At 53.9% G+C, this 23,167-nt stretch overlaps 2 protein-coding genes across 2 annotated transcripts; one reads left to right on the top strand and one right to left on the bottom strand.

The window, feature by feature from the left end:
- Window positions 1-116: 116 nt before the first annotated feature.
- LOC149861336 (palmitoyltransferase ZDHHC3-like) lies at window positions 117-16,266 on the bottom strand. Its single transcript, XM_090051038.1, has 9 exons — window positions 15,986-16,266; window positions 14,822-14,910; window positions 13,511-13,584; window positions 12,206-12,318; window positions 11,294-11,355; window positions 2,974-3,094; window positions 2,567-2,639; window positions 2,236-2,365; window positions 117-1,912 (listed from the first exon to the last, which is right to left on the bottom strand). Exons 1-9 carry the CDS (start codon window positions 16,120-16,122, stop codon window positions 1,821-1,823), a joined length of 891 nt encoding a protein of 296 aa, XP_089907164.1. The 5' UTR covers window positions 16,123-16,266; the 3' UTR covers window positions 117-1,820.
- Window positions 16,267-16,268: 2 nt separating this feature from the next.
- Window positions 16,269-22,808, top strand: LOC149861335 (acyl-coenzyme A thioesterase THEM4-like). Its single transcript, XM_090053745.1, has 7 exons — window positions 16,269-16,356; window positions 18,566-18,689; window positions 18,772-18,898; window positions 18,983-19,168; window positions 20,008-20,173; window positions 20,304-20,414; window positions 22,691-22,808. The coding sequence occupies exons 2-7, from the start codon at window positions 18,681-18,683 to the stop codon at window positions 22,776-22,778; spliced, it is 687 nt and encodes a 228-aa protein (XP_089909871.1). The 5' UTR covers window positions 16,269-16,356; window positions 18,566-18,680; the 3' UTR covers window positions 22,779-22,808.
- Window positions 22,809-23,167: the final 359 nt, after the last annotated feature.

Below are 23,167 nucleotides of genomic sequence, written 5' to 3'. Positions count from 1 at the left end.
GGATTCACAGGGACCACCAACCTAAGACCCCTGACTGATAGCCTGCATGGGCCCCTGCCCCGGTCCCCTGCCTGGCACAGAGGGGAGCTCACACCAGGTCACCGCACACATCTCCCACCGAGGAAGTGACTTTATTAATGCAGCTCTCCTCCATGGTGACTTGTGGTCCCAGCAGCCTCAAGAAGTTGCAGTCTCCTTCCCTGGAGGTTTCTAAGGCCGGGTCCAGCTAGGACCAGAATGGTGGGTCCCAGGTCCAGCCACTCTCCCCAGGTCTCCCTGTGATGCTCGTGGGCCAGGGGCTACTTGAACAGGGCCCTGGGGGAGGCACCAGGCAGAGGAGAGGGATGCAGATGCTTGCAGGGAGGAGGGGCCAGGCTGTGCTACCAGTCACCCTGGAGAGTGGAGACAGCCAGCTGCCCTGCATGCTCCCACAGGGGAGGGAGCAGCTGGGCTGGGGCACCAGCCCTAGGTCACCTCAAATGAGGAAGCACAGAGATCAACCCAGAACCAGGTCAGCACAGACACGCAGAATCCAGCAGGCCCTACTACAGTGGCACAGCTCAGTCCTGCACCCGCAGGTGGGGGGAGGCCCTGCCATCAGGGTTGGGGGAAACCCCAGGCCACTGTACCTGGACAGCTGCTCCAGGCAGCCTTGACCACCCTGACACCTGACAGCATCCAGACCCCATGCCCCGCTTCCCAGCTGAGTGAGGAGCATGCCCGAGGGGCCAGCTGCATAGTGCAGGGCAGGGGAAGACTTCCTGCCTTTTGTCTGAGCTGTCCCAACACCCACTGCACTGAGCACCTGGGCCAGCAGCCTGCTCACCAGCCTCGCTGCCTGTGGGAGAGGTGGGCACTGCCTGGGCCTGGCAGAAGCAGGATCCCTGCAGGCAGCCTCAGCATAGCAGTGTGCCCACCCGTGCTCCAGTGGGAGGTTTTGACCTGTGGTGCCCAGGGCCGGTGTCCAACCAGACTGCCCAGGGCAGTCTGGGTGGGATGTTAGGGCATTGACAGCCTAGGACACAAGCAGTGCTGTGCAAGGGCTGCACCTGCTCTGGGGACCACACAGCAGATTAACAGGGACCAGGGATACCACCCTGCCCCATGCCATTGTGCTCCAAGGGCTGAGCCCCTGCCACCTGGGCAATCAGCATGACACTCTTCCCTGGCAAATGGGAGGGCTAGTTCCCAGGGAAAAGCTACATCATCCTCTCCAGCCCCCCTTACCTGGGGGAGCTTCTTTGCCTTCTACCTTCACATCACAATAAGCCATGGTGCCTGTCTATGGCTGGCTGGCATGCTCTGTGCTCCCACCAGTGTCTCCCATGGGCTTGTGGGGCTCCTTGTCATGTCTGTGCAGTACTTGGCACCAGCACCTCGAGTACATGATGGAGGCTCCCAGGCAACAATTAACACCGATTGGACTGCAGAGAGCACAGCAGGGGAGGGGATGAGCATGTCCTCACGGCACTGTGGGAAGGGCCACCACTGCAGGAGAGGCACTCCGGAGCCAACAGAGACTGTCGGCAGCCCTGATGCTATGGGGAGTCCAGCAGAGAGGCTGGAGAGTGCACCAGCTTCCAGCTGCTGCTTCCCAAGGAAGGGAGGTGCCCAGCTGCACCCCTGCTGACATGCCCGGGGTTTGCACCCCCGCTGATATGCCTAGCTTCGGTGCACCTGCCTAGTGCCAGGCCGCTCTCGGGCCAGCTCTGCAAAGCCAACATAAACAGATGAATATCATCCATCTCCCTGGGGCCACAGGTGATAGGTGGCAGCTGCCCAGGTGACGGCAGGGCAACAGGCCTGCTGCAGTCAGGAGGTCACACATCATAGTTGGGCAGGTAGCTGTAGGACGGGCCCCCACCTGAGGGCGGGCTGCAGTTACAGGGGAAAAACCAGCAGATCACAAAGCCTGAAAGAAAAGAGGGGAAGGGGTCAGGGGGCACAGAGCTGGGATACTGCCCTATGCACAGCAGGGACATGCACTGCTCCGTGCTCAGGCCTTGTCTGCCGGGGGGGGGGGCGGGCCAAGGCAGGGAGAGGAGCTGGTACCACCCCAGAGGCCCATCACCATGGGGGCAACAGGACAGACTTCCTGCCCTGGGCAGAGCCTGACTCACAGCCTGGCTCTCATGGGCAGTGCTTCCCCTGACATTGTGCCCATGCTTCCTCCTGTAGGAACTGCCCCCAGCTCTCACAACCCCTGTGTGCTCCCTGGCCCCAGCCCTGGCCCACCTCGCCCGAACACCTCCCGCAGCAGGGCAATCTTGGGCTTCCGTGTGTGTGCCACCTCCCGGTTCGCCTCCTTCAGTAGCCGGTTCCTCAGCTGCTCAATCGGGGTCTCATCTGTGATGATGGAGACCACCTGGGGAACAAAGAAATGAGAGCTGCAGTTGCTGCTGTCTGGCCCCACAACTACTGTCCCAGCCAAGGGCACAGCAGGGCAACACAGAAGTGCTGGCTGGGGAAGGGCTCTCATCAGGTCCAGGCCCTGGCCCTGGCAGCAGGAGATGCTGCACTACCCAGCAGCCTGGGCAGTCAGCTGCAGGGCCCCTTGCAGACTAACCTGGTCGTAGAATATGACTGTGACGAAGAGGCCAAAGAGGACGGACTCCACCAGTAGGATGATGCAGTGGGCCCTGGAAAGGAGGGGAGCAGGTCAGCTGTTGGCAGCATTTGGCTCAGCCAGAGGCTCTCAGGGGAGGACCCAGGGTGAGATGCCCAGGACTCCGGACCAGAACTGCCTAGCAGCATGGCCCAGCCCTGCACCATGGATGCTGGGTGGCCTCTGTCAAGGGTGGCCAAGCCAGGCCAAGCGCCTTGCTGCTACTGGCTGCTTTCCCACCCGTAGGAAAGCAGGCCAATGACTTGGGAGTCTTGCCCTGGCCTCAGCCCCCTCCCACCCTGGCTGGTGTTTGTCACCAAGCAGCAGCAGCTGGGGTTTGAGGCTGTGTCGCAGCCACCTGCACTCACATGTGGACGTGGCTGCTTGAGGCGCCTCCATCTGCTTCTGCCATGTTCTCTGACAATCCCTTGTCTGCTGGCCACAGCCAGGTGGTCAGCACCAGCCCCATGGCATAGAGACTGGCCAGCCCTGGGACAGAGTGAGGAGTTAGCACAAGCCAGACTGGACATGCAGCAGAGCCCCCCACTCCCAGCCATGCCAGATCCAGGGCAAAGCTCCTTCCTCACCCCACATCTGATGACTGCTTTACTCCAAGCAGAGGAGCAAGATCCTGCAGCCAGGGACCTCTGTATGACTTGTGCCAGCAACAGCATCAGTGCACCCCAGTCACTGCCCCCAGCTGGAGCTGTGGCTAATGGTCTGGGGCTTCAGAAGAAGAAAACCCACCCCTCCTACCCCCTTCCCAAGCTAGCAGCGGTCACAGGAGGGGGAAAACACCTCATTTCTGGTCCCAACACGCCAGTCTAAGCTTCCCTAGCTCCCTGTGTAATACTCTGGTCCTCCTCCACATTGGCAATGCCCCCAAAGCAACAACACTCGCAAAGGTCACAAGGACACTTCTACCACTAGCATCAAGGTCGCTTACAAAACTGTTAAACAGGAAAGCATCCCTAAGGACACCACTGGAAACGAGCCCCAGGTGCCCTTCAAGCCAACCTCAAGATCATGGCACTGATCCCCATCACCTCCAGCCTAGCCAAACATTTCCCCGTGATGCCTGGCATCCAAAACCTGATTGGACCTGGATAAAGGACCTATGCTCCTTATCCATGTGGGTGCAAATAACATGGTCTGGAGCAATCCCAGGCAGGTCATGAATGACTACAGGACTTTAGCTGTGGGGCTCAAAGGGTTGGGGGTGCAGGTGGTTTTCTCCTCAATCCTTCCCACTATGGATCACAGGCATAGGAGGGTGAGAAGAATTCAGGAAGTAAACAGAAGACTGCAGTCCTGGTGCCATCATGAAGGCTTCAGCTTCAACGACCGCAGCCCACACTTCAGAGAGAGAGTCAGCGAGTTATCGGGAAGGGACGGCCTCCACCTCACTCACACAGGGAAGAAGCTCTCCTCAGCCAGAACGACTGACCTGCTTGACTGGGCTTTAAACAAACTTTGCCAAGGGAAGGGCAGATAACCACTGGTGCAAGCCTACCAAGTATCAGCCACCAAACTATTAGGTCAAGCTGTACAAGGAAACAAACTCCTACCCCACTCCAGGGACGGGGCTCTTCCAGAAGTGCAGGGAAACACAGGGTTGCCGATGGTAAGCTCACTTGCCTTTACACAAATGCCAGGAGCCTGGGCAACAAACAGAAGCCGGCCCTACTCCTAAACAGTAATGATTATGATCTCATAGGGATAATGGAGACCTGGTGGGACTCCACCTATGACTGGACCACAGGTATAGATGGCTATACCTTGTATAGGAGAGATGGTGTTGCAAGAAAGGGGGTGAGGGTATAGCGCTCTACATGAAAGAGCAATACGCTTCCCTGCAGGCGCAGAATGGCAACCGAGCAGGTTGTGCAACTTGAGACCCTCCGGGTAAGAATAAGAGGGGAAACGTGGTGAAGGGGATATAATGGTAGGAGTCTACTACAGCCCTCCTAATCGAGAGCAAGTACTTGACCATGAGTTCACCAGGGAACTGGCTGAGGCTGCACGCTCTCAGTGCATGGTTGCCATGAGCGATTTTAACTACTTGGACGTCTCATGGAAAGAGCACTCAGCCAGATCCGATTGGTTGCAATGCTTCCTCACAAGAAAACCACGAGCTTTATTTGTCTCAAGAAGTCTACGGACTGACAAGGGGCAAGGCGCTACTGGACCTGGTACTGGCCAGAAAGAATAATCTAGTCAGTGACCTGAGAAATCGAAGGGAAGCTGGGAGACAGTGACCATGAGTTGAGCACTTTCTCTATTCACCACAAAGCTAGCAAGTTAGTTAGCAACACGGAAGATCTCGACTTTAGGAAGGCCAACTTCCACAAGCTTAGGAGGCAGTTGTTCAGGCCCTGAGAAACCACAATCTGGCCGGCAGGAATGCCCATGATGAATGATCGCTCCTCAAGGATGCAACCCTTGAAGCACAAGGGAAGTCCATTCCAACCCACAGAAAAAGTAGCAAAAAGGCTGGATGACACCCCCCCCCACACACTCTTGGCTCAATAGAAAACTCAAGGACCTCCTGCACCTAAAAAAAAGCTTATAAAGGGTGGAAGATGGGAAACGTCACTAAGGAAGAGTACTCAACACTAGCCCGCACCTGTAGGGAGCAAACTAGGAAAGCCAAGGCTGAAACAGAGCTCAAACTGGCCACTCAAATTAAGGACAATAAAAGTCCTTCTTCAAATATGTGGGTAGTCAGAAAATGAACACAGGTAACACTGGACCCTTACTAAACCAAGTGGGGCAGCTGATAACCGACACTCAGGAAAAAGCCAATTTCCACAACGACTACTTTGCGCTGGTCTTCCATCAGCCCAGTGGGACCACCCTGCCTGACAAGAGGCAGGATCACCACAGGAAGGGAGAACCTACACCCATCATTACCACTGATCTTGTGAGGCAACATCTTAAGAGGCTGGACATCCACAAATCAGCCGGCTCAGATGGACCGCACCCAAGAGAGCTAAAGGAACTAGTTGACATTATATAGCACAGCCTATGGCGAGGATATTTGAGAACTCATGGCACTCAGGCAAGGTGTCTGACGATTGGAAGAGGGCCAATGTGGTGCCTATTTTCAAAAAATAGAGAAGGGAAGATCCAGGGAACTATAGGCCAATTAGCTTGACCTCAATCCCTGGAAAGATCCTGGAAAAAAATCAAGGAAACCGTTACCAACATCCTAACAGAAAGTAATATTCTGAGAAAGCCAACACGGCTGCATGGTGGGTAGACCTTGTCTGACCAACCTGATTTCCTTCTATGACCAGGGGACCCATCACCTGGACAAAGGAGAAGAGGTGGATATCATATTCTTGGACCTGGAATCTAATGATGTCCTCGTGGAAAAATTGGGGAACTGCGGCCTAGACAATTTCACAGTGTGATGGCTGGGGAACTGGCTGTGTGGACAGACCCAGAGAGTGATAGTTGATGGAACCAAATCAACTAGGAGCACCGAAACTCGTGGCATCCCCCAGGGCTCTGTTCTTGGACCTGTACTCTCCAATGTGTTTATAAATGATCTGGACTCCAGTGTTATAAGCAGACTGGCTAAGTTTGCTGACAACACCAAACTATGGGGAAACGTGACCACGCTAGAGGATAGGCTGGCAATCCAGACCACCAGATGAACATGAGCACCAATGTGATGCTGCAGCCGGCAAAGCAAACAAAACTCTGGCTTGCATTTTCTGATGCATCTCTAACAAGACCTGGGAAGTCATCCTCCCACTTTACTCATCCTTGGTGAGACAACAGCTGGAGTAGTGTGTCCAGTTCTGGGCACTGCAATTCAGAAAGGATGTGGAAAAGCTGAAGAGAGTCCAGAGGAGAGCCATGTGAATGATTAGAGGACAAAAGAGCAGGCTTTAGGAGCAGAGGTTGAGAGACATGGGACTCTTCAGCCTGGAAAAGCATAGGCTCAGGGGTGACTTGGTGGCAGCCTATAAATAAATAAGGGGTGTGCATCATGAACCGGGAGAACATCTGTACACAAGGGCACCCCATGGGAAGACTAGGTCCAATGGTCACAAACTCCCAGAAGACCATTTTAAGCTTGACATAAGAAAAAGCTTCTTTACTGTCCAAGTCCCCAGGGCCTGGAACAGACTCCCCCCAGAAGTGATGCAGGCACCTACTCCTTTAACACTTGGATGTCTATGTTGCTGGGATCATTTGACCCCTGCTGACTGCCTGCCCTTTGGGCAGGGGACTGGACCCGATGATCTCATAAGGTCCCTTCCAGCCCCTAATGTCTATGAAATCAGGTCCACAGCACTGGCCTTGCCCAAGAAGCCCATTACGGCATCACAAAACAGTGGTTATGTGGCCAAGCCCTTTCTGTACTCCAGGCCCCATCAGGACATGCCAGCTCATAACTTTCATTCATTTCTTGACTCTGGAAAAATTCTAGAGCAATTCTTCTGTTGCAAAGCCCTCAGCAAGCCCATGCCAGGGCAGGGTGGTTTTGACACTGGATTCCTACTGGAAATATCTGGGTTCACCTTGTGAATCAAGTGTAGGTGTTTGCACCTCTAACAGAGCTCATATTGTGCAACAGCAGCAGCCTTAAAAGAATCTCAAAGCACCCCAGGTTTAGAGCCACTATCACAGAGCAATATTCGCTCATCCTGATATGATCAGCCTTTTCAGAAATCCAGCTTGCACCTTGTCCCATTTCCCTTTTCTTTCCATGGTTTAAAATGTCTTTCCCTTCAGTGCCTGCTCTAAGATCTTACCCACAGCTGAAGCCAAGCCAACTAACCTGTAAGTGCCTGGATTGCACTCTCCCTTTACTGGTAGCAGGCACTCTCTTTGCTATTCTCCTCTCACAACGTGCTAGCCCCCAGTTCCAGAGAAGATTTGTGCTAAAGGAGTTGCTGTTTCACCTGCTGATGCCTTCAGGGGCCCTGGACAGAGGGGACACCGCCCTCATATTTGGTTACAGTGCAGGCTACGTTTTACTTCTCTCTCATGCAGTATTTTCTGCATTCTGGTATCCTCAGCTGCCTCTTCACCCTGACTAAGGACTGAGGCAAAGCACTTGCTCGGTACCAAACCACACCAAGGCTGCCTGTAATCTCTGCCCCACTTCTTTCCTGGTTCTCTCTGTATTCAAAAGCTTATCCGACTAGATCCCAACTATACAGTTGGTCCAATAAAAGATACCCTAAGAAATCCTTGCCTCTCACGTAATTTCTGGATGCTCACAGCTACATCACTCATAAACTGCTGTTTATATGACCAAAGACACCTTTGTTGCCAATTTTAATCTTCCTCAGAAGCTCAAGCCCAACCAGGCCTTTAGCCATTCAAGCTGTTCCTGCACTCCTTGACCAGACAGGCTGTCTCCCTCTTCCCTACCCAGCCCCACCTCCCATGTCTCAGCCCCAGCACAAGGCTGCCATTCACCCCAAGCAGACTGTGGCCCTTTCCTATCAATCTTTCCTTTTGCTTCAGATGTTTGCACTTTTGCCATGAAATGGCTCCATGCTGCTTCCACACCTGAGTCTCTCCGCTCTCAAATGCAGTCGACCACCTTAAATAATTGCCTGTTTCTCAGTTCACCCTCCTGAAGGCCAAGCCCTTGCTAAAGGCCTGTTTTGTCCTGCCTGCAAGTAAAATTAAATTGGATCACCTTGTGTCCACTTGATCCCTGAGCATCTTCCATAGCCCACAGTTCTTCTGCAGCAGGGGCATCAAACACCATGGGCCAAATGAGGGCACCGAGCCTGTCTGCAGGACCGACCCCATGGTGTATGCAGCACCCGGTGTCAAGTCCAGTCCATGCACCACAGGCAACATGGACTGGCTTCGCTCCGGGGGACTCTCTGTATGCACCATGAGGGCTGGACCTAGGATAGCACACAGCACAGCGGGGAGGTCCATGGCGTGGACTGCATGCAGCATCCTGTTCGACATGCCTGAACACTGGCTGTGGGGGTGATCCAGATAGGCGACAGGATGCCTGTGCATGCCGGAGCTAGCACACAAGGCTGGTCTGGCAGGGGCACCTCACGCAACCCACATTCTGGACTGACCCCTAAGGCTGCATGCAGCTCACAGGGCTGGGGCCAGCATGTGCACCATGAAGCATGTGGGGTTGGTCCGGAGACCCACAGGCTGAATCATACAGCTCCATGGGCCAATCCAGCCCACAGGCTGTATATCAGACAACCCTGTTCCATAACAATGGTCCTCAGCCTTTTCAGACTCAAGGCCCGTGTTGAGATAGGCCAGTTCTTAGTTTTCACTCATTTTTTGACAGTGGGGGGGGAAAAAAACGAACAGAAGAATTTTTCTGTTGCAAAAAATTGAGAGACGCCACAGCAGGACAGAATATTTTTAATACCCTGGTTTCCTGTTTGAAATCTCTGGGCTCATCTTGGGAATCATGCTTGCAAACCTACCCATGCCAGTGGTGTGTGGCATCCGTGGCACCTTGGCAAGGATCTCAGGGCACCTCAGGGTGCGACAGACCCCTAGTCAAGAATGGCTGTTCTACAGGGTCCTTGCTAACTTCACCTAAGGTAGCTTTGCCTCTCATTGGGACAGCAGCCACCCGATAGAGAAACCTGCCAGCTAAGTCATCTGGAGATCAGTGCGTCCCACGGCAGGCAGGAAGTGAACACCAGGACACTGAAGCCTCTCCCAGGATTACACATTTCTGCTGCTCCTAAAATCCCCCAAGACCTCATTGAGATCCCCACATGTGATCCTGCAGGTCCATCATACACCCTGACAGTCTCTCCAAGCACAGTTGCCTGTTTCTCCCTAATACGCTCCTCACCCACACAGACTCGATTTCACCTGTGCTGCCGCAGCTACTACCATCCACCCTTTGCCCGTTACGGGGGCCCCGGGGAAGGGCTTTACTGTTGACGATTCAGTCAAGACATCCCATTCCCTTGCTCAGCCTTAGGAGGGGACAGCCTGGTTCTCCACCCCCTCGCACAGACCCATCCAACCACCTCGCTCCACAGGCTGGATCTGGCCCACAGACCATACACTGCACACCCCTGTTGTACAGCAATGTCAGACTCAAGGCCTAGTCAGGAAATGCCAGCGCCCCTTGCAAACTCTTCACGTGTGTAAACATGGCAGAGTTGTGGGGGAGGCAGGTGAAGCAGAGAGCAGGGACAGGGCCGAACACAGAGATGGCCCCGGCAGGCCAGGAGCCAAAGCACTGAAGTCACTGTGGCCAGGTCCAGGCAGCGCTGCAAATCCTGCTACCTCAATCACCGCGTGACCCCCGCATGCCATCAGCGAGAGCAAGGGGCTGCGTGGCAGAGCCCAGGAGGCCGGGCTCGCAGCTTTGCCACAGAGGCGATCTCCCCGAGCCCACTTCACACACAGTCCAGGTCACAGCAGCTGTCCTTGTGTGGGGCTGGAGCTCCCTCTAGCATGGGAAGAGGGAGCTGCAGAGCTGGCAAAGGAAGGGGTCTCCCCGGCTGGGCCTGCCCAGAAACAGCCCAGGAGCTGCAGTCACCCACCCAGGCAGCAGTGGATCCAGCCGGTGCAGCAGTGCTTTGATTCCTTCTCCACCCAAAATGGAAAACCCACTTCCCCAGAGGAGCAGTGGAGTAATCAGGCAGGGCTATGGGAATCAATTGACTTTATGGCTCACTAGCATCTCCTCCATTCCTGCAAATCTCTCTTCCTTCCAAGGGTGTGTTAATGACCCTCTCTCCTTTTTAATGGTCTTGATGTTTTACTAATCAAGCTATCCCTTCTCTGGCAATTTTGCTGTGTTAGTCATTCCTGGTAGTCTCCTCTGGTTTACAGGTCTGCAGGCTGGTTTTAGTTATAGCTAGAAACCGTCATTCAAATGTAGATATGACTGACAGCGAAGTGTTGGATGCATGGTCAAGATGCTCAAGAAGGCAAGATTTTGTTTAATGAATTTGAATAAGAGGTGACATTTAAGTATAACAACTACAAGACTAACAATACAATATCTTTGGACTATTTTTGCCCTGTTTGTTGTTTTAAAAACTTAATATATAATCTAGCAATTAAGCACATGTTCCAAAAAAACGCATGGACTAAATATAGACATTGGATTTATGACACATTATAACCTCCCTGACATCTGACTCCCCAGGTACCTCTCCACTATTTACCTGCTACATTCATACCCCTTCTCTGTCCCCTCACCCAGCCTGTCTCTCACCCACTGATTCCTCAGTTTACATCTTCACTGACTGCCTGTCTTGTATGCAGCCCAGCCCAGACTCTGGCTGCTTTACTTTTCATTCCATCCAGGAAGAGCACACACCAACTGCAGCGGCTTCCTCAGTCTGACAAAGGATTTTTAAACCCAAAAGCTTGCTAAGAAAATGTTTTTCCAACTATTTAAGTTGGTCTAATCAAAGATATGAGAGTCACCCAAAGAACCCTGTCTGCCTATGTTCCAGTAAAGGTATATTTATTTTTACTTTAGTCTTAAACTGAATAATATAGCGCTTGGCCCCCTAGCATGTTACTTAGACTTCTAGTTACTCTTTAACCAGGGAAAAAATGTGTTGTTACATGTGATGATGCATCAAACCATTTGCACCCTCCTTTTCAAAATCCTAGATCCTTGTCTGCCTAGATCCACCCATGCACCCTGGCTTCCCCACATGCCCATCAAGCCACCCCTGCAGCCCCACCTACCCGTGTAGAAGAGGAACTGGATGAAGTATTTCTGGTTTAATTCGCCCACGCAGTTGTTTATCCTACAGAGAGAGAGCTCGCGTGACGGGGCTGCCTGACCCTCCCACCCCAGCGGTGCAGTGAGGCACGGCCTCTGCCTACCATTCAAACAGTGCTGATCTGGGGAGAGGTCAGCTCATTACGCCCCCTGTGAGGGAGCAATAGGGAAGGGCCCTGCAGTCCAGGGACCCTGCTGGTGACTGCCCAGGATGCATGGGCCAAGGGCTAATGAGCAGGCTGCTCTGGAGCGCACGCATACAGCTGGGCCGCAGGTTCCAGCCACTCTGGGAGAAGGCAGAGAGCAGCACTGGGAATAAGAGCATTGCTGCCTGGAAGACACCTACCCTCTCCAGGGCCCAACACTGCTGCCCTGCAACCACGAGGTACCCCCCACCAACCCAGTTGGCATGCTCTCAAGGGGCATGGCTCAGCAGGGGCAAGGCTCTGGGAGCTGGGATGAGGGGTCATAAGTGCCCTGCTGCCCTCCCGGTTTGCCCTTCCAAGAACTGCAAGTCACTGCTGCACTGTCAGAGCTTGGCATGGGTCTGCGTGTGCTCAAACCCAGCACATACCCCACCAGTTAGGGGCAATGGCAGCACAGAGCAGGGCAGGGAGATCAACTCCCAACCTCCAGCACAGGGGAACAGACAAGGCAGCTGCAGGCAAGGGTAGATTCCACCGTGCTGCCAGTGCAGGGCTCTGCTGTGAGGCCAGACACATACACACGTGCATGTACCAACACACAACTCAGCCCTGAGAGCTTGCTCTGCTGCCAGTGAGCCTGGTGATAGAGGCAGAGCCCATCCCAGGCAGTGCTCATATGAGCAAGTGACCTTGCCTCCCGCGTGTGAGCAGGTCAGGGTGGGGCCTCACCAGGGGCAGTGGTGATCCATGCGGCGCACGCAGCGGTGGCAGATGCGGCAGTGGTGCGCTCGGGGCGGCCGGTACGTCTCACAGCGATTGCACACTGTCCAGTCCTCATTCCCCTAGGGAGCGCGGGAAAGAAAGAAATCAGCTGGCTGCTCTCCACAGCCAGCCTAGACAGCAGGACCTGGACTCTGGAGACCAGCAGCACAGGGCTGGGAAGCAGAAAAGACAGAGCAGGAGCCCCATTGCTGAGGAGGCCAAGAACTGAACAAGCTGAATCTTGGTAAGCAGAATGCAGGGCCCAATCCCAGCTTGGCTGCCACATGCCAGCCCACTAGCTGGTCTCCCCCAAGTCACAGGGCTGCGAGCCCTGTCCTGAGGAAACCAAGCCAGCACTGCAGAGCTGCAAGCACAGCCTGCCCTGCCCTGGCCCTCCTCTGCTGTGAGTTCCCTGCTGTTTTGCTGGGGACTCTCAAGCCTCTTTCACTCCATGTCACACTGGTCTGCAGGCGCTTCAGCCTCCCCCCTCTTCGCTATACAACATGCCAGAGACCAGGCCCCAGGAGCAATTCTGATGGAGCCTCACCATCAGCAGCACCAGGGGCACATGCTCATTTCAAACCCATCTCCATTTACTGTAAGAGCAAAAGAGCCTCACAGCCCTGGTGGGGGCTGGAGAGGGGAAGACCAGCCACAGCTTGCATCACCACAAGGGAGAGCCACACTCCACTGGAGTTTGAGGTAGTTACTTCCCTTGGCTAATCCAGGAGGCAGCAGCCCCTACGGCACTGCTGCGAGGCCGGATTCTGGTTCTTCATAGCTTGTACCACGACCCTGGAGGCAGCTGCAAACTCAGCAGCTCTCATCCCATGGCAGGCTAGCTATGGTGCATGGTCTCCACTTCCACCTCCACCTCCCAATGGCACAGGGTGCTCTGGTGCAGGTGGAATGTGCAGGGCAGCAGTCCCTGCACCCCTGGGCCACACTGCTCCCAGCACCAGAAGGACCTGTCATTACATGGAGCAGAAGCCGCCACTGCAGCTGGACCAGTGCCAACCTAATCCAGTAGTACTAGCCCTGCAGTCCCCCCAGGGGAGTCTCTCCCTGACTCCCCTCCACCTCCCAGCTGATGTAAAGGTGCAGGGGCCTGAACCCCAGCTGCACAACTAGAGGGTCTGCTCTAACACCCATGGCCACAGACCCCAGAGGCTTACTGAGATCCTGATCCATATCCCTCAGAGCAGTTGAACGCAGCTGTTGCCCCAGGTCTCCCACAGCCGTGTGCAGCGCAGAGCGCTGAAGGGAGCTCACCCGGTCATTCTTGTGGGGCGTGCCACTACGCAGATCGGAGAAGTCGATGGCGGTGTCAGGGAGAGGGACCATGCCTGGAAACCACAATACGAGGCAGTGAGAGCAGCCAGCTGAGTGTCAGCTGAGTGCAGCTGAGCAGCATCTGCCCTGACCCAGCAGGCACAGTACTAGTCAGGGTAGATCCACCTCAGCTGCAGCCTGTGCCCATCTCCTTGCACTCACAGCCCAACCCCAGCCCTCTCCACCACCAATTCCACCTCAACACATTGTCTCCCAGTCTTCCAGAGGACAAGGAGCACAGTGGGGGAGCAATTGGGGTCAGGATTCAGAGAAGCTACATCACAGCTGGAAGAAGAACCCAGGAATCCTAGCCCCTGATCTGTAAAACCCTGCAGCCATCTTCTGACATCCCCATAGTGACCCTGGGAGGTTCACACAAGGTGGTAGAGACACCCGCTGCCGTACTATCCCCTCCCTGCTGCTGACCCAGGCATCTGGGAGGCAAAAGAAGCTGAAAAATCAATCCCCTCTCTCCAGAGACCTCCAACGGGGAGAGAACAGCTTTCACACTGGCTGCTGAGTAGCGGGCTGATCAAGCCAGAAGGCCCTGGAAATCCCCTGCTCTGCTGTCTGGCCAACCTCTGCCTCCAGAACAGACAAGCGCTTGGTTCACCACAGAGAAAGCCTCCTCACTAGCTACCTTCTGCTTGCCACATCCTCAAGTCAAGCCTCCTGCCATCCCAGAGTCAGAGCAGCCTAGCTGGGCAGGGCCATGCCCCAGAGACAACAGGAAGATCTGGGATCAAAAACACACAGGCTAGTTTGGTGGAAGAAAGTAGGATAGATTTGCACCTTATAGACCAACTTAATCAAAGATGCATAAGCTTTCATAAGCAGTGGCTCACTTCATCAGCTGCTACAGAGGGGCTGCCATCCCTGCCAGCATAGCCCCTGATGAAGTGAGCTGCACCTTATGAAAGTTTACACATCTTTGATTTAGTTGGTCTAGAAAGTGCAAATCTACCAGACCTTCCTCCTGACTAATGCAGCTCATTCCCTCTCTCTGTTAGTGAGAAAAGTCAGTGACGTCCCTCCAGAAAGGAGCAGGATCTTTTCACAAGTGCACGGCCTCTCCTCTAACGTTTCAGCCAGAGATCCTGGCGTCCTTCCCAGAGCAGGGTGGGGAAGGAACTCAGACAATGTCACGCAACACAGAGAGCTCAAATCTTCCTGCAACCCTGTGCTAACACTACAGCTGTCACTGCTCCCACCCAGCTTGAGCAGAGGAACAAAGCAGAGGCAGGAACATACCTGGATCAGCAAACACAGCTCGTGTGTGACAGGCCAGCAGCATGAAGATGATGAGGTTAAAGGCCACCGCATGGAATGGGCACCAGAGGCTGGGAGACCAAAACCAAAAGAGCAAAGCCTGTCAGATGTGCAGCCCAGCACCAGATCGCCTGCCCCTGGGCTCCCCTGGGGCTGGAGAGAGTGAGCAGCTGGGGTCATGGAGGCAGGGAGCCACACCAGGTTCTCGGCATCCTGGGCTGCATTGGTGGGAATGCTGCCAGCAGATTGAGGGCAGTGATCCTTCCCCTTTATTCAGCACTGGGGAGGCCGTATCTCCAGTCTGGCGTCCAGTTTTACCCCCAACTCCCCCACAGAAAGGATGTGGACAAATTGGAGAGAGTCCAGCAGAAGGCAACAAAAATGGTTAGGGGCCAGGACAAATGACTTGTGAGGAGATGCTGAGGGAACCAGGTTTATGTAGTCTGCAGAAGAGAAGACTGAGGGGGATTTAATAGCAGCCTTCAACTCCCTGCAGGGGGGCTGCAAACAGGATGGAGCTGGCGTGGTCTCAGTGGGGGCAGATGACAGGACAAGGAACAATGGGCTCCACTTGGAGCAAGAGACATTTAGATTAGATATTAGGAAAAAACTCTTCCGTGAGAAGGGTAGCAAATCGCTGGAACACATTCCCCAGAGAGGTGGTGCAGTCTCCATCCCGAAAGGTTAAGACTCGGCTGGACAAAGCCTTGGCAGGGATGATGGAGTCAGGGCTGGTCCTGCTTGCAGCAGCAGGCTGAACTAGATGCGACTGCCTGAGGTCCCGTCCAACCCTCTCTAGGACTACAGCCAGCAGGGCCGTGCGCAGCACATTTAACCTGCTGCAGAGTCGTTTAAATGGGCCAATAAAGCACGGACATTAATATCAAGCGGAACTGCAAAATCCTCCCCTGCGTGCACCCAGGGGCAACCGGAAGAATTGAACGCGGAGTCTGGCTGGGATCCGGCTTGGTGCGGGCACCGTGCTGGCGGTGCCACCGCCCATGACATGGGCCAGCGGTGCCCGGAGGCCCCTTGCCACACTGGGCCACACAGGCCTGCAGGAGCAGCACCTTGACTGCCACCACGTGCCCCAAGCCCGGCCCCGCCCACACACGCCCCGCCCCCTCCAATAGGCCCCGCCCCTACCTGCCCCGAAAGCCGGGCTGCAGCAATACGTGCGTGAGGATGACGTAGTCGGCGTAGCCCACGCTGACGTAGGTGACCAGCAGGCAGAACGTCCCGCACGGATCCCGCCTGCAGCAGCCCGAGCCCGCCGCCGCCATGGCCGCCGCCGCCACTTCCGGCCCGGAGCAGCCAGGCCCCGCCCCCGCCCGCCGCTCCGACCAATCGCGGCCCGCGTTGGCGGGGAAGGGGCGGAGCCACCGAACGGAACGCGGAAGTACCGCGGCTTTCCAACGCTGTTGCTGTGGCAACGGGAACCCCCGCCCCTCCTTCCCCCTGGGGCCTTCAAGCTGCCTCCCACACGGCCCTTCCCCCCCGGACTGACCTGCGAGGGGGCAAGTAATGTGTAGTCCCTGCACCTACGCCTGGGGGCTCCCCTGGGAGGGCGGTGTGGGGCGGGGAGAATGTCTGTACTTGAAATGATGGTGAAATAATGAGGGCGCAAGGACGAACCATCCCCATGGGCAGGAAGATGAGCCAAGGTGGCAGGTGACAAGCTTGGCTTAGCAGAGGACTCCTCCATGAGCTAAAACACGTGGAGGAAGCTTAAAGGTGGGACCTGGGTCAGTCACCTCGGGAGGAGCGTTGCTGGGGCACGCAGGGACGCCGCCCGGGCAGCGCCGCGCCGTCGGCTTGCAGCGGGAGCGGGGCGACGCGAAGGGTTCCCATGGGGGTGTCGGCATCTGCGTGAGTTCCTCTTTGACATGCAGATCAGGTAGCAGTCCTTCCCCGGCGCTGTGGGATGGCAGGAGGGCCAGGGGGTGTCAGAATCTTTACTGTGGTTCAGCAATGAAGTTTAAATCCCAAACCGGCTAAAATCTGCCGTCATCCGTGTTTCAGAGATGTATTTGGTAGCCGTGTTGGTCTGAGATGGAAAGAAATGCTAAACTCAAGAGCGGTTGGTTTAAAGATGATTAGACCCACTAAGAAACCACAAAGAAATAGATGGTTTTTTATTTGCAATTTCTTAGTGGGTCTAATACAAGCTTGTCGTCTCTGAACCAAGAGCTGTAGAGTTTTTGCATTTCTCCTTTGTCGTGTAAAGCTTCTTCTGATGCAGCTCAAAGCCTGAGCTGGACCACGCCCGTCCTGTGGACCTGGCTGCCTCCCCTGCCTCTGCCGTGCTCGGTAGGGTTGAGTCAAAGGCTCTGCACCTCCGTGCTGGGAGCCACGTGGAGGAGTCGCGTGGCCCTGGCGCAGGAGCTGTCGTGAAATATTCTAGTCCCCAGGGACTGCTCCGAGCTTGTCACCTAAGGGTAATCTTTTCCTCATTCAGAATTCAAAGGGATCCAAGGATGCACCTGTGAGGACAAAGGGGGAGAGTGAACTGTTTGCTGTCCTTGAGTCACTGCCTAGCTGAACCTTGCGTTGCTTGGGGAGAACAGATTGACTGCCACTATGAGGGAGGTTGGGACTTTCCAGGCAGAAGGTTAGCGATTGCAGTTCACTGACAATAGCAGAGAAACAGTTCTGGTGTCTTGGTTATAGTGGAACTTATGAGCGATGCTGGGCCATAGCAAGCTGCTTTTGAGGCTGCTAAAAAAGTGGCTTTCAACTAGGGTGCTATGAGATCTTTCCAAGGGTACCTGGGGTACTGTACAATATTAATATTGATCGATGCAACACTTCTGTTGCAAAGAACTCAGGAAGGTGAGAACAGGGCAGAGCAGTTTGACAGTGTGGATTCCTACTGGAAATCTCTGGGTTTAGCTTTTGAATCATTTCAAGTGTTCATCCGACAGTGCTAACACATGCAGCATGCCACAGCATGCTTAAAAAGGATCCTGTGGTACCCTGGCACCAATGCTTTGCCCAGTTCTGGTTCCCAGACCTCAGCTAGGATATAGAAGAACTAGAAAAGGTCCAGACAAGGAGAACACAGGTGATTTGTGGCATGGAGGGGCTTCCATATGCGGAGAGACTAGAGAGGCCAGACGAATTCAGTTTAGAAAAGAGACAGTTGAGAGTGGACATGATAAGGGTTTACAAAATACTAAACAGTGAAGAGAAAGTCAATAGGGATTTATCATTTACTCTCTTGCACAATACAAGATCTAAGGGTTACAGCATGAAACTGGTAGGTAGTGAGTTTAAAACTAACACAAGGAAGTTCTTTTTCACACAAGTGGAAAAGTGTGGGACTCGTTGTCACCCAATGTGGTGGAAGGTGACAATCTAGCCAGATTCTAAAATGGATTGGACACACTCTTGAGGGGAAGGGGCAACATTAGCTACTGAGCAAGGCACTGAGGAGCATGGCCTCTGAATCAGTCTTCCTGGATCTTAAATGCTGGAGGTTGCAAATGGGAAAGAAACAGTGGGGAGATAATCCTGGTGAAACCCAGTTCACGCTCCCTGTCAGCATCCACTCTTTGCCTCTGTGGGGGACACGAGACTAGGCAAAATGGACCCAGGGACTGACCCAGTAAATGGCAGTTTTTATAGTTGAGAATTGCTGCCATAGATCCCCACATACCATCTGTTCCACTGCAGGGAAGGCTTCTGGGCAGGAGAATTGACAATGTCAAGTCTCTATTTCCAAAGGGAGGACAGTTACCAGGCGGCACCCCTCTGAAACTGCCCAGGGAGGTGATACACAAAACACCAGTGCAGCCCCAACCGACAGCTCATACAAATAGCTGGCCCTTGGTCTTTCCCCATGAGACAGGTGAATGTTTGCCGAGGGGCAAGGGAGCACTGGTTACAGCTAGGGAACTACCCAGCTTCATTGCCTTTTGTTCATTTTACAGACTCAGTTCTCCCAGGCTGGGTGGTTGAAGGACTATGCCCTGCCCAGTGCCAGCTGGAGCCAGAACATGCTGAACCTGTATAACAAGTTTGTGGAGAAGAGCAAGGACGAGACTTGGAAAAGGATCGGCACATCATAGCCCTAACAAGCATGTCTCTCTTCCTCCTCCCTCCTGTAACTCTGAATCCAGTCTCTCCCTCACCTCCCCTAAGTTGCCTTCTCTGCTATTGAAACCATCATGTACAATGATTCATGGGTGTTGCATCAGGACTGGTTAGCCTGGTGTCAGTGGTCTTGTCCATATCCCAAGATGCTGTGCTTCGCAGCAGTGATTGCTCAGACCAATAAACCATTCTGCCTCTACAACCCAGCTCAGCCCAATCCCTTCTTTGATGCAGGTACCTGAAACAATGGTCATTTCATCCCAACCCAAAGCTGGGGATGTCTGGTTTGATGCTCTCAGGCTTTTGCCAAGATCCCTTCTAGTGGCTGTACCCCTGGGGAAAAAAGCATTTTCCTATTGATGCCCAGTCTCTCCTTGAGTCTTCCTCCTTGTCTCCAGAACACCTCAGGGCAATGGTTTCTAGACAGCAGATCTGTGCATGTCAGGTTCATGGGACTCTCCTTAAATCAGTATCAGAAGAGAGGGGCATTTCTGGTTAGGATGCAAACAGACTCCCGTCTTCATGTCAACCTAGGGTACAGAACCTCTGCTCAGTTTCTACTGCAACCACCTTTCCCTTCCCCTTCCCACCCCACTTCCCTCTCCTCTTACCCCCACCACTCTGTCCTTCCCCTGACAAATCACTATCCCTCTTCAAGTCCAGCTCCCTTTACAGTGCCAATAAGAAGTGAGTTTGTAGCTATACACTGAAAACAACCCCCCTCTCCTCACCACCCTGACCCCAGAGGCTCTTTTCCTGGTCTCCCCTTGCCTGGGTCTTTTACAGCATCCTATGGGCCCTTGGTTCAGGCTGTGGCTGAATGAATGTTACAGCTGCTTACTAAACAGTGACTCCTCCTTGCCTCACCTCTGTGCTGGGGGTTGGAAGCCAGAAAGCCAAACAAGCTGCCTCATCCCAGCCCAGTGCAACACAGAAAGTATCTATGGTGGCAAAATCACCTTGGATCTGTCACATTCTGGGCAGGGGCTATTAGCAGCCTGAGACAGTGACTTGCTCCTCAGATTGATGCTGTCCTGTTATCCCTGGCCTCTTATTTCCTTCCCTCCACCCAGACTCGATAAAGCTGGAAGCTGAGAAGCCTCGGCAGGACATCCGCATCTTCCTCCAGAACCTGGGTGGGGAAGGGCTGGGCTTCGAGTATGTGATGTTCTTCAATTCTGCTGAGAAGAGGGTGGTGACCGTGTACCAGCCAGGCCCCTACCTGGAGGGGCATGAGGGGTAAGGAGCACTCGCTGCCTGCATCTCAGCTGAGAGGTCATGTATGAACCCCAGGGAGGGGGGAGCAGCCCCCTTTCTGCCTGTAGGGCTGGTTGTCCACCCTCCTCTCACATTGCCAGCCCCCTTTCAGGTTCACCCGTGGAGGCTCCATAGCCACCATGATCGACACTACCTGTGGGATCTGTTCCATCTTTTTTGCTGGGAAGTTGATGACAGCCAGCCTCAGCATCAACTTCAAGAAGTGAGTGATTGGTGGCTCCCTCTGGGCATCTTGAGGCAGAGGAGGGCGGTAGGAAAGCTGGGGGCCATTTGGGGCTGGTCTTTCGCTTTCCAGCTTGAGCAGCAGTTAGTGCCGTGGGGTCCTGACCCAGGTCTATGGCAATCCCAGTATGAAAGAGCCTGCATTTCACCCTGCTCTGTTGGGAGCTTGGCCCTGTGATGCAGTTTCTTTCAGATCGTCCCTTTCAGCCAGCCTGAGATATCCAGGGGTCATAAAAAACTCCTGCACTGCTCCCTAACAGCGCAGAGAACAACTAAACAGGCAGTATGTGGCACTGCGGATGTGGCCTGCTTGTGCTTGTATATGAAACTTGCTTCAGAATGGGGCTTAAAGGGTTTATCCCGGGGTGCTCAGCCCACAGACCAGATCCAATCCATGAAGCCTTGTCATCTGTCCTGCTGTTACTAAACTTAATATTAGACTTCAGATAGTGGCACGGAAGTCATAAAATGCTTAGACAAGAACAGTCCATTCTCTGAAGAGAGGATTTATGGAGCACAGCAATTCAAAATGTGAAGCACATGACAAAGGATAGAAGGAAAACTTTGCCTAAGCTCAGACCCAGTCCAGTGAGAGACAGCTGAGCCTAACTGAAAATGTACCATAATAAGACAAAAAGACAACAGAAATCTTTGCATAGGTTTTGCATGATCCTGCAGGCAGAGTGTCTCTTAATGTGGCTCTGCTTGCAGCAAGGTATTCAGGAAGTCCTTCTGGGGAATCCACAGGTCTTCTGGGCAGGTGAGGAGGAGATCCCACAGGCCTCATCTGTGCCTGGGTTTTTATAGGCCATCTGCATCCTAACCCTGTGGAGGGAAGTAGTGGGGCAGCTGCTGCAAGGACAGCCACAAGTGGGGTGGTGCATGTGCAAGCTGGGCCCTGGGCAGTGCCCGGAGTGGCGCACATGTGGTGCCCAATGCAGCAGCCCCACCTTGCAACTAAATGAGGCTGGTGCCTCCTCACCCTGCAGCCTGGCCCCACTTCAAGAGAAGTGCCTGCCAGCAGCTCCTGCCAGCATCCACTCAGAAACCAGCATGAACCCCTGATGCCCAGGAGATGGAGAAGAGTCAAGGAGAGCTGGTTTTACTTTAAAGAAACCTTACTGAGGACGTGGGAACAAACCACCCCCATGAGCAGGAAGACTAGCAAGTATGGCAGAAGTCCAGTTTGGCTTCACAGAGAATTCATCAGTAAGCTAAATCACAAATTTGGATCTTATAAAAAATAGAAACTTGAACAAATAACTTGGGAGGAGTATAAGAGTATTGCCTGGGATGCAGGGATGAAATCAAGAAAGCCAAAGTACAGTTGGAGTCACAGCTAGTAAGGGATGTGAAGGAAACAAGAAGGGTTTTTACAAGTATGTCAGCAATAAGAAGGTCAGGGAAAGTGTGGGTCTTTACTGAATGGAAGAAGCAACCTAGAGACAGATGATGTGCAAGAGGCTGAAGTGCTTAATGCCTTTTTTACCTCAGTCTTCACAGGCAAGGTCAGCTCCCAGACTACGGCACCAGGAAACACAGCTTGGGGAGGAGGGGAGCAGCCCTCAGTGATGAAAGAACAGGTTAGGGACTATTTAGAAAAGCTGGATGTGTAGAAGTCCATGGGGCCAGATGGGATACACCCAAAGGTGCTGAGGGGGTTGGCTGATGTAATTACAGAGCCACTGGCCATTATCTTTGAAAACTCATGGTGATTGGGAGAGGTCCCAGATGATTGGAAAAAGGCAAATATAGTGGCCGTCTTTAAGAAGGAGAAGAGGATTTAGCAACCTACTACAGCCTCACCTTGGTCCTTCGAAAAATCATGGAGCAGATCCTCAAGGAATCCATTTCTAAGCACTTGGAGGAGAAGAAGGTGATCAGGAACAGTCAGCATGGATTCACCGTGGGCAAGTCATGCCTGACCAACCTGACTACTGCTCTGCCATGCAGATGAGGGCAGTAATGAGCCTGACTCCCCAGATACTCAACTGAGCTGGGGAGAGCATGTTGCAGAACAGCTCTGGGGTGGGAGCATTGGCTTAGACGTTTCCTGCTCTTGGAGTCTTAGAATTTAAACCGAGACTGTTTTCAAGTTGAAGCCCAGCTTAATCAAATCTCTTCTGGGAAGCCTTGATTCGGGCCAGCAGCCTGTGATGTGCAGCCACTTCTGGGGTGGAACACAGCAGGTGCTGGGCAGTCTCCATGAGGCAGGGAGCGGGGTCCTGCTGAGGTCAGACTGTTCTCTCCTTGCAGCCCCATTCTGCTGGGCTCAGTGGTCTTGGTGGACAGCAGGTTGGACAGAATGGAGGGAAGGAAAGCATTCACGTCCTGCCAGGTCTGAGGCTGCGATGGCCAGACCCTCCACGCCGAGGCCACGGGTAAGGACAACGCGTGGGCAGGGGGAACAGATGAAAGTGGAGCCGGAGGATGTTTGGTGCCTCGTAGTGCCCTGCAGATGCCCCAAGCAGATGCCTGGAGGTGGCTGCAGGCTCTGGCCAGTTACTCAGAGCCCTGGTTCTTTCCCCATCGCTCCCTGTCAAGAGCTGGCTTCCCCCAAGATCTTGCTGTTGGCTCTGACTGTTTGAAGTCAGAAGCTCAGACATGCTGAGCTTCCTGATTCCCACTGATTTGCACCTGATTTGCATGAACAGCTCTTTGATATCAGGTCCACTTTGAGCTGGCTGCCATAGGAGATTCGAAGGTCTAGGGCCAGTCAGCAGAGAGGACCAA

Source organism: Crocodylus siamensis, chromosome 6 (genome assembly GCF_052110815.1).
Source record: "Crocodylus siamensis isolate JL-2025a chromosome 6, ASM5211081v1, whole genome shotgun sequence".
NCBI classification, from domain to species: domain Eukaryota; kingdom Metazoa; phylum Chordata; order Crocodylia; family Crocodylidae; genus Crocodylus; species Crocodylus siamensis.
The sequence above is the reverse complement of the archived record's forward strand: the minus strand, read 5'-3'. Positions and strand labels throughout refer to the sequence as shown.

Coding starts and splice junctions, on each gene's coding strand:
- LOC149861335 (XM_090053745.1), top strand. Junction 18,899..18,982: donor CGAGACTTGGAAAAGGATCG/GCACATCATAGC, acceptor ACCTCCCCTAAG/TTGCCTTCTCTGCTATTGAA. Junction 20,415..22,690: donor CTCAGCATCAACTTCAAGAA/GTGAGTGATTGG, acceptor CTCTCCTTGCAG/CCCCATTCTGCTGGGCTCAG.
- LOC149861336 (XM_090051038.1), bottom strand. CDS start 16,122: ATGGCGGCGGCGGGCTCGGGCTGCTGCAGGCGGGATCCGTGCGGGACG. Junction 13,585..14,821: donor AGCTGTGTTTGCTGATCCAG/GTATGTTCCTGC, acceptor TGTGGTTTCCAG/GCATGGTCCCTCTCCCTGAC. Junction 12,319..13,510: donor CGCCCCACAAGAATGACCGG/GTGAGCTCCCTT, acceptor CGCGCTCCCTAG/GGGAATGAGGACTGGACAGT.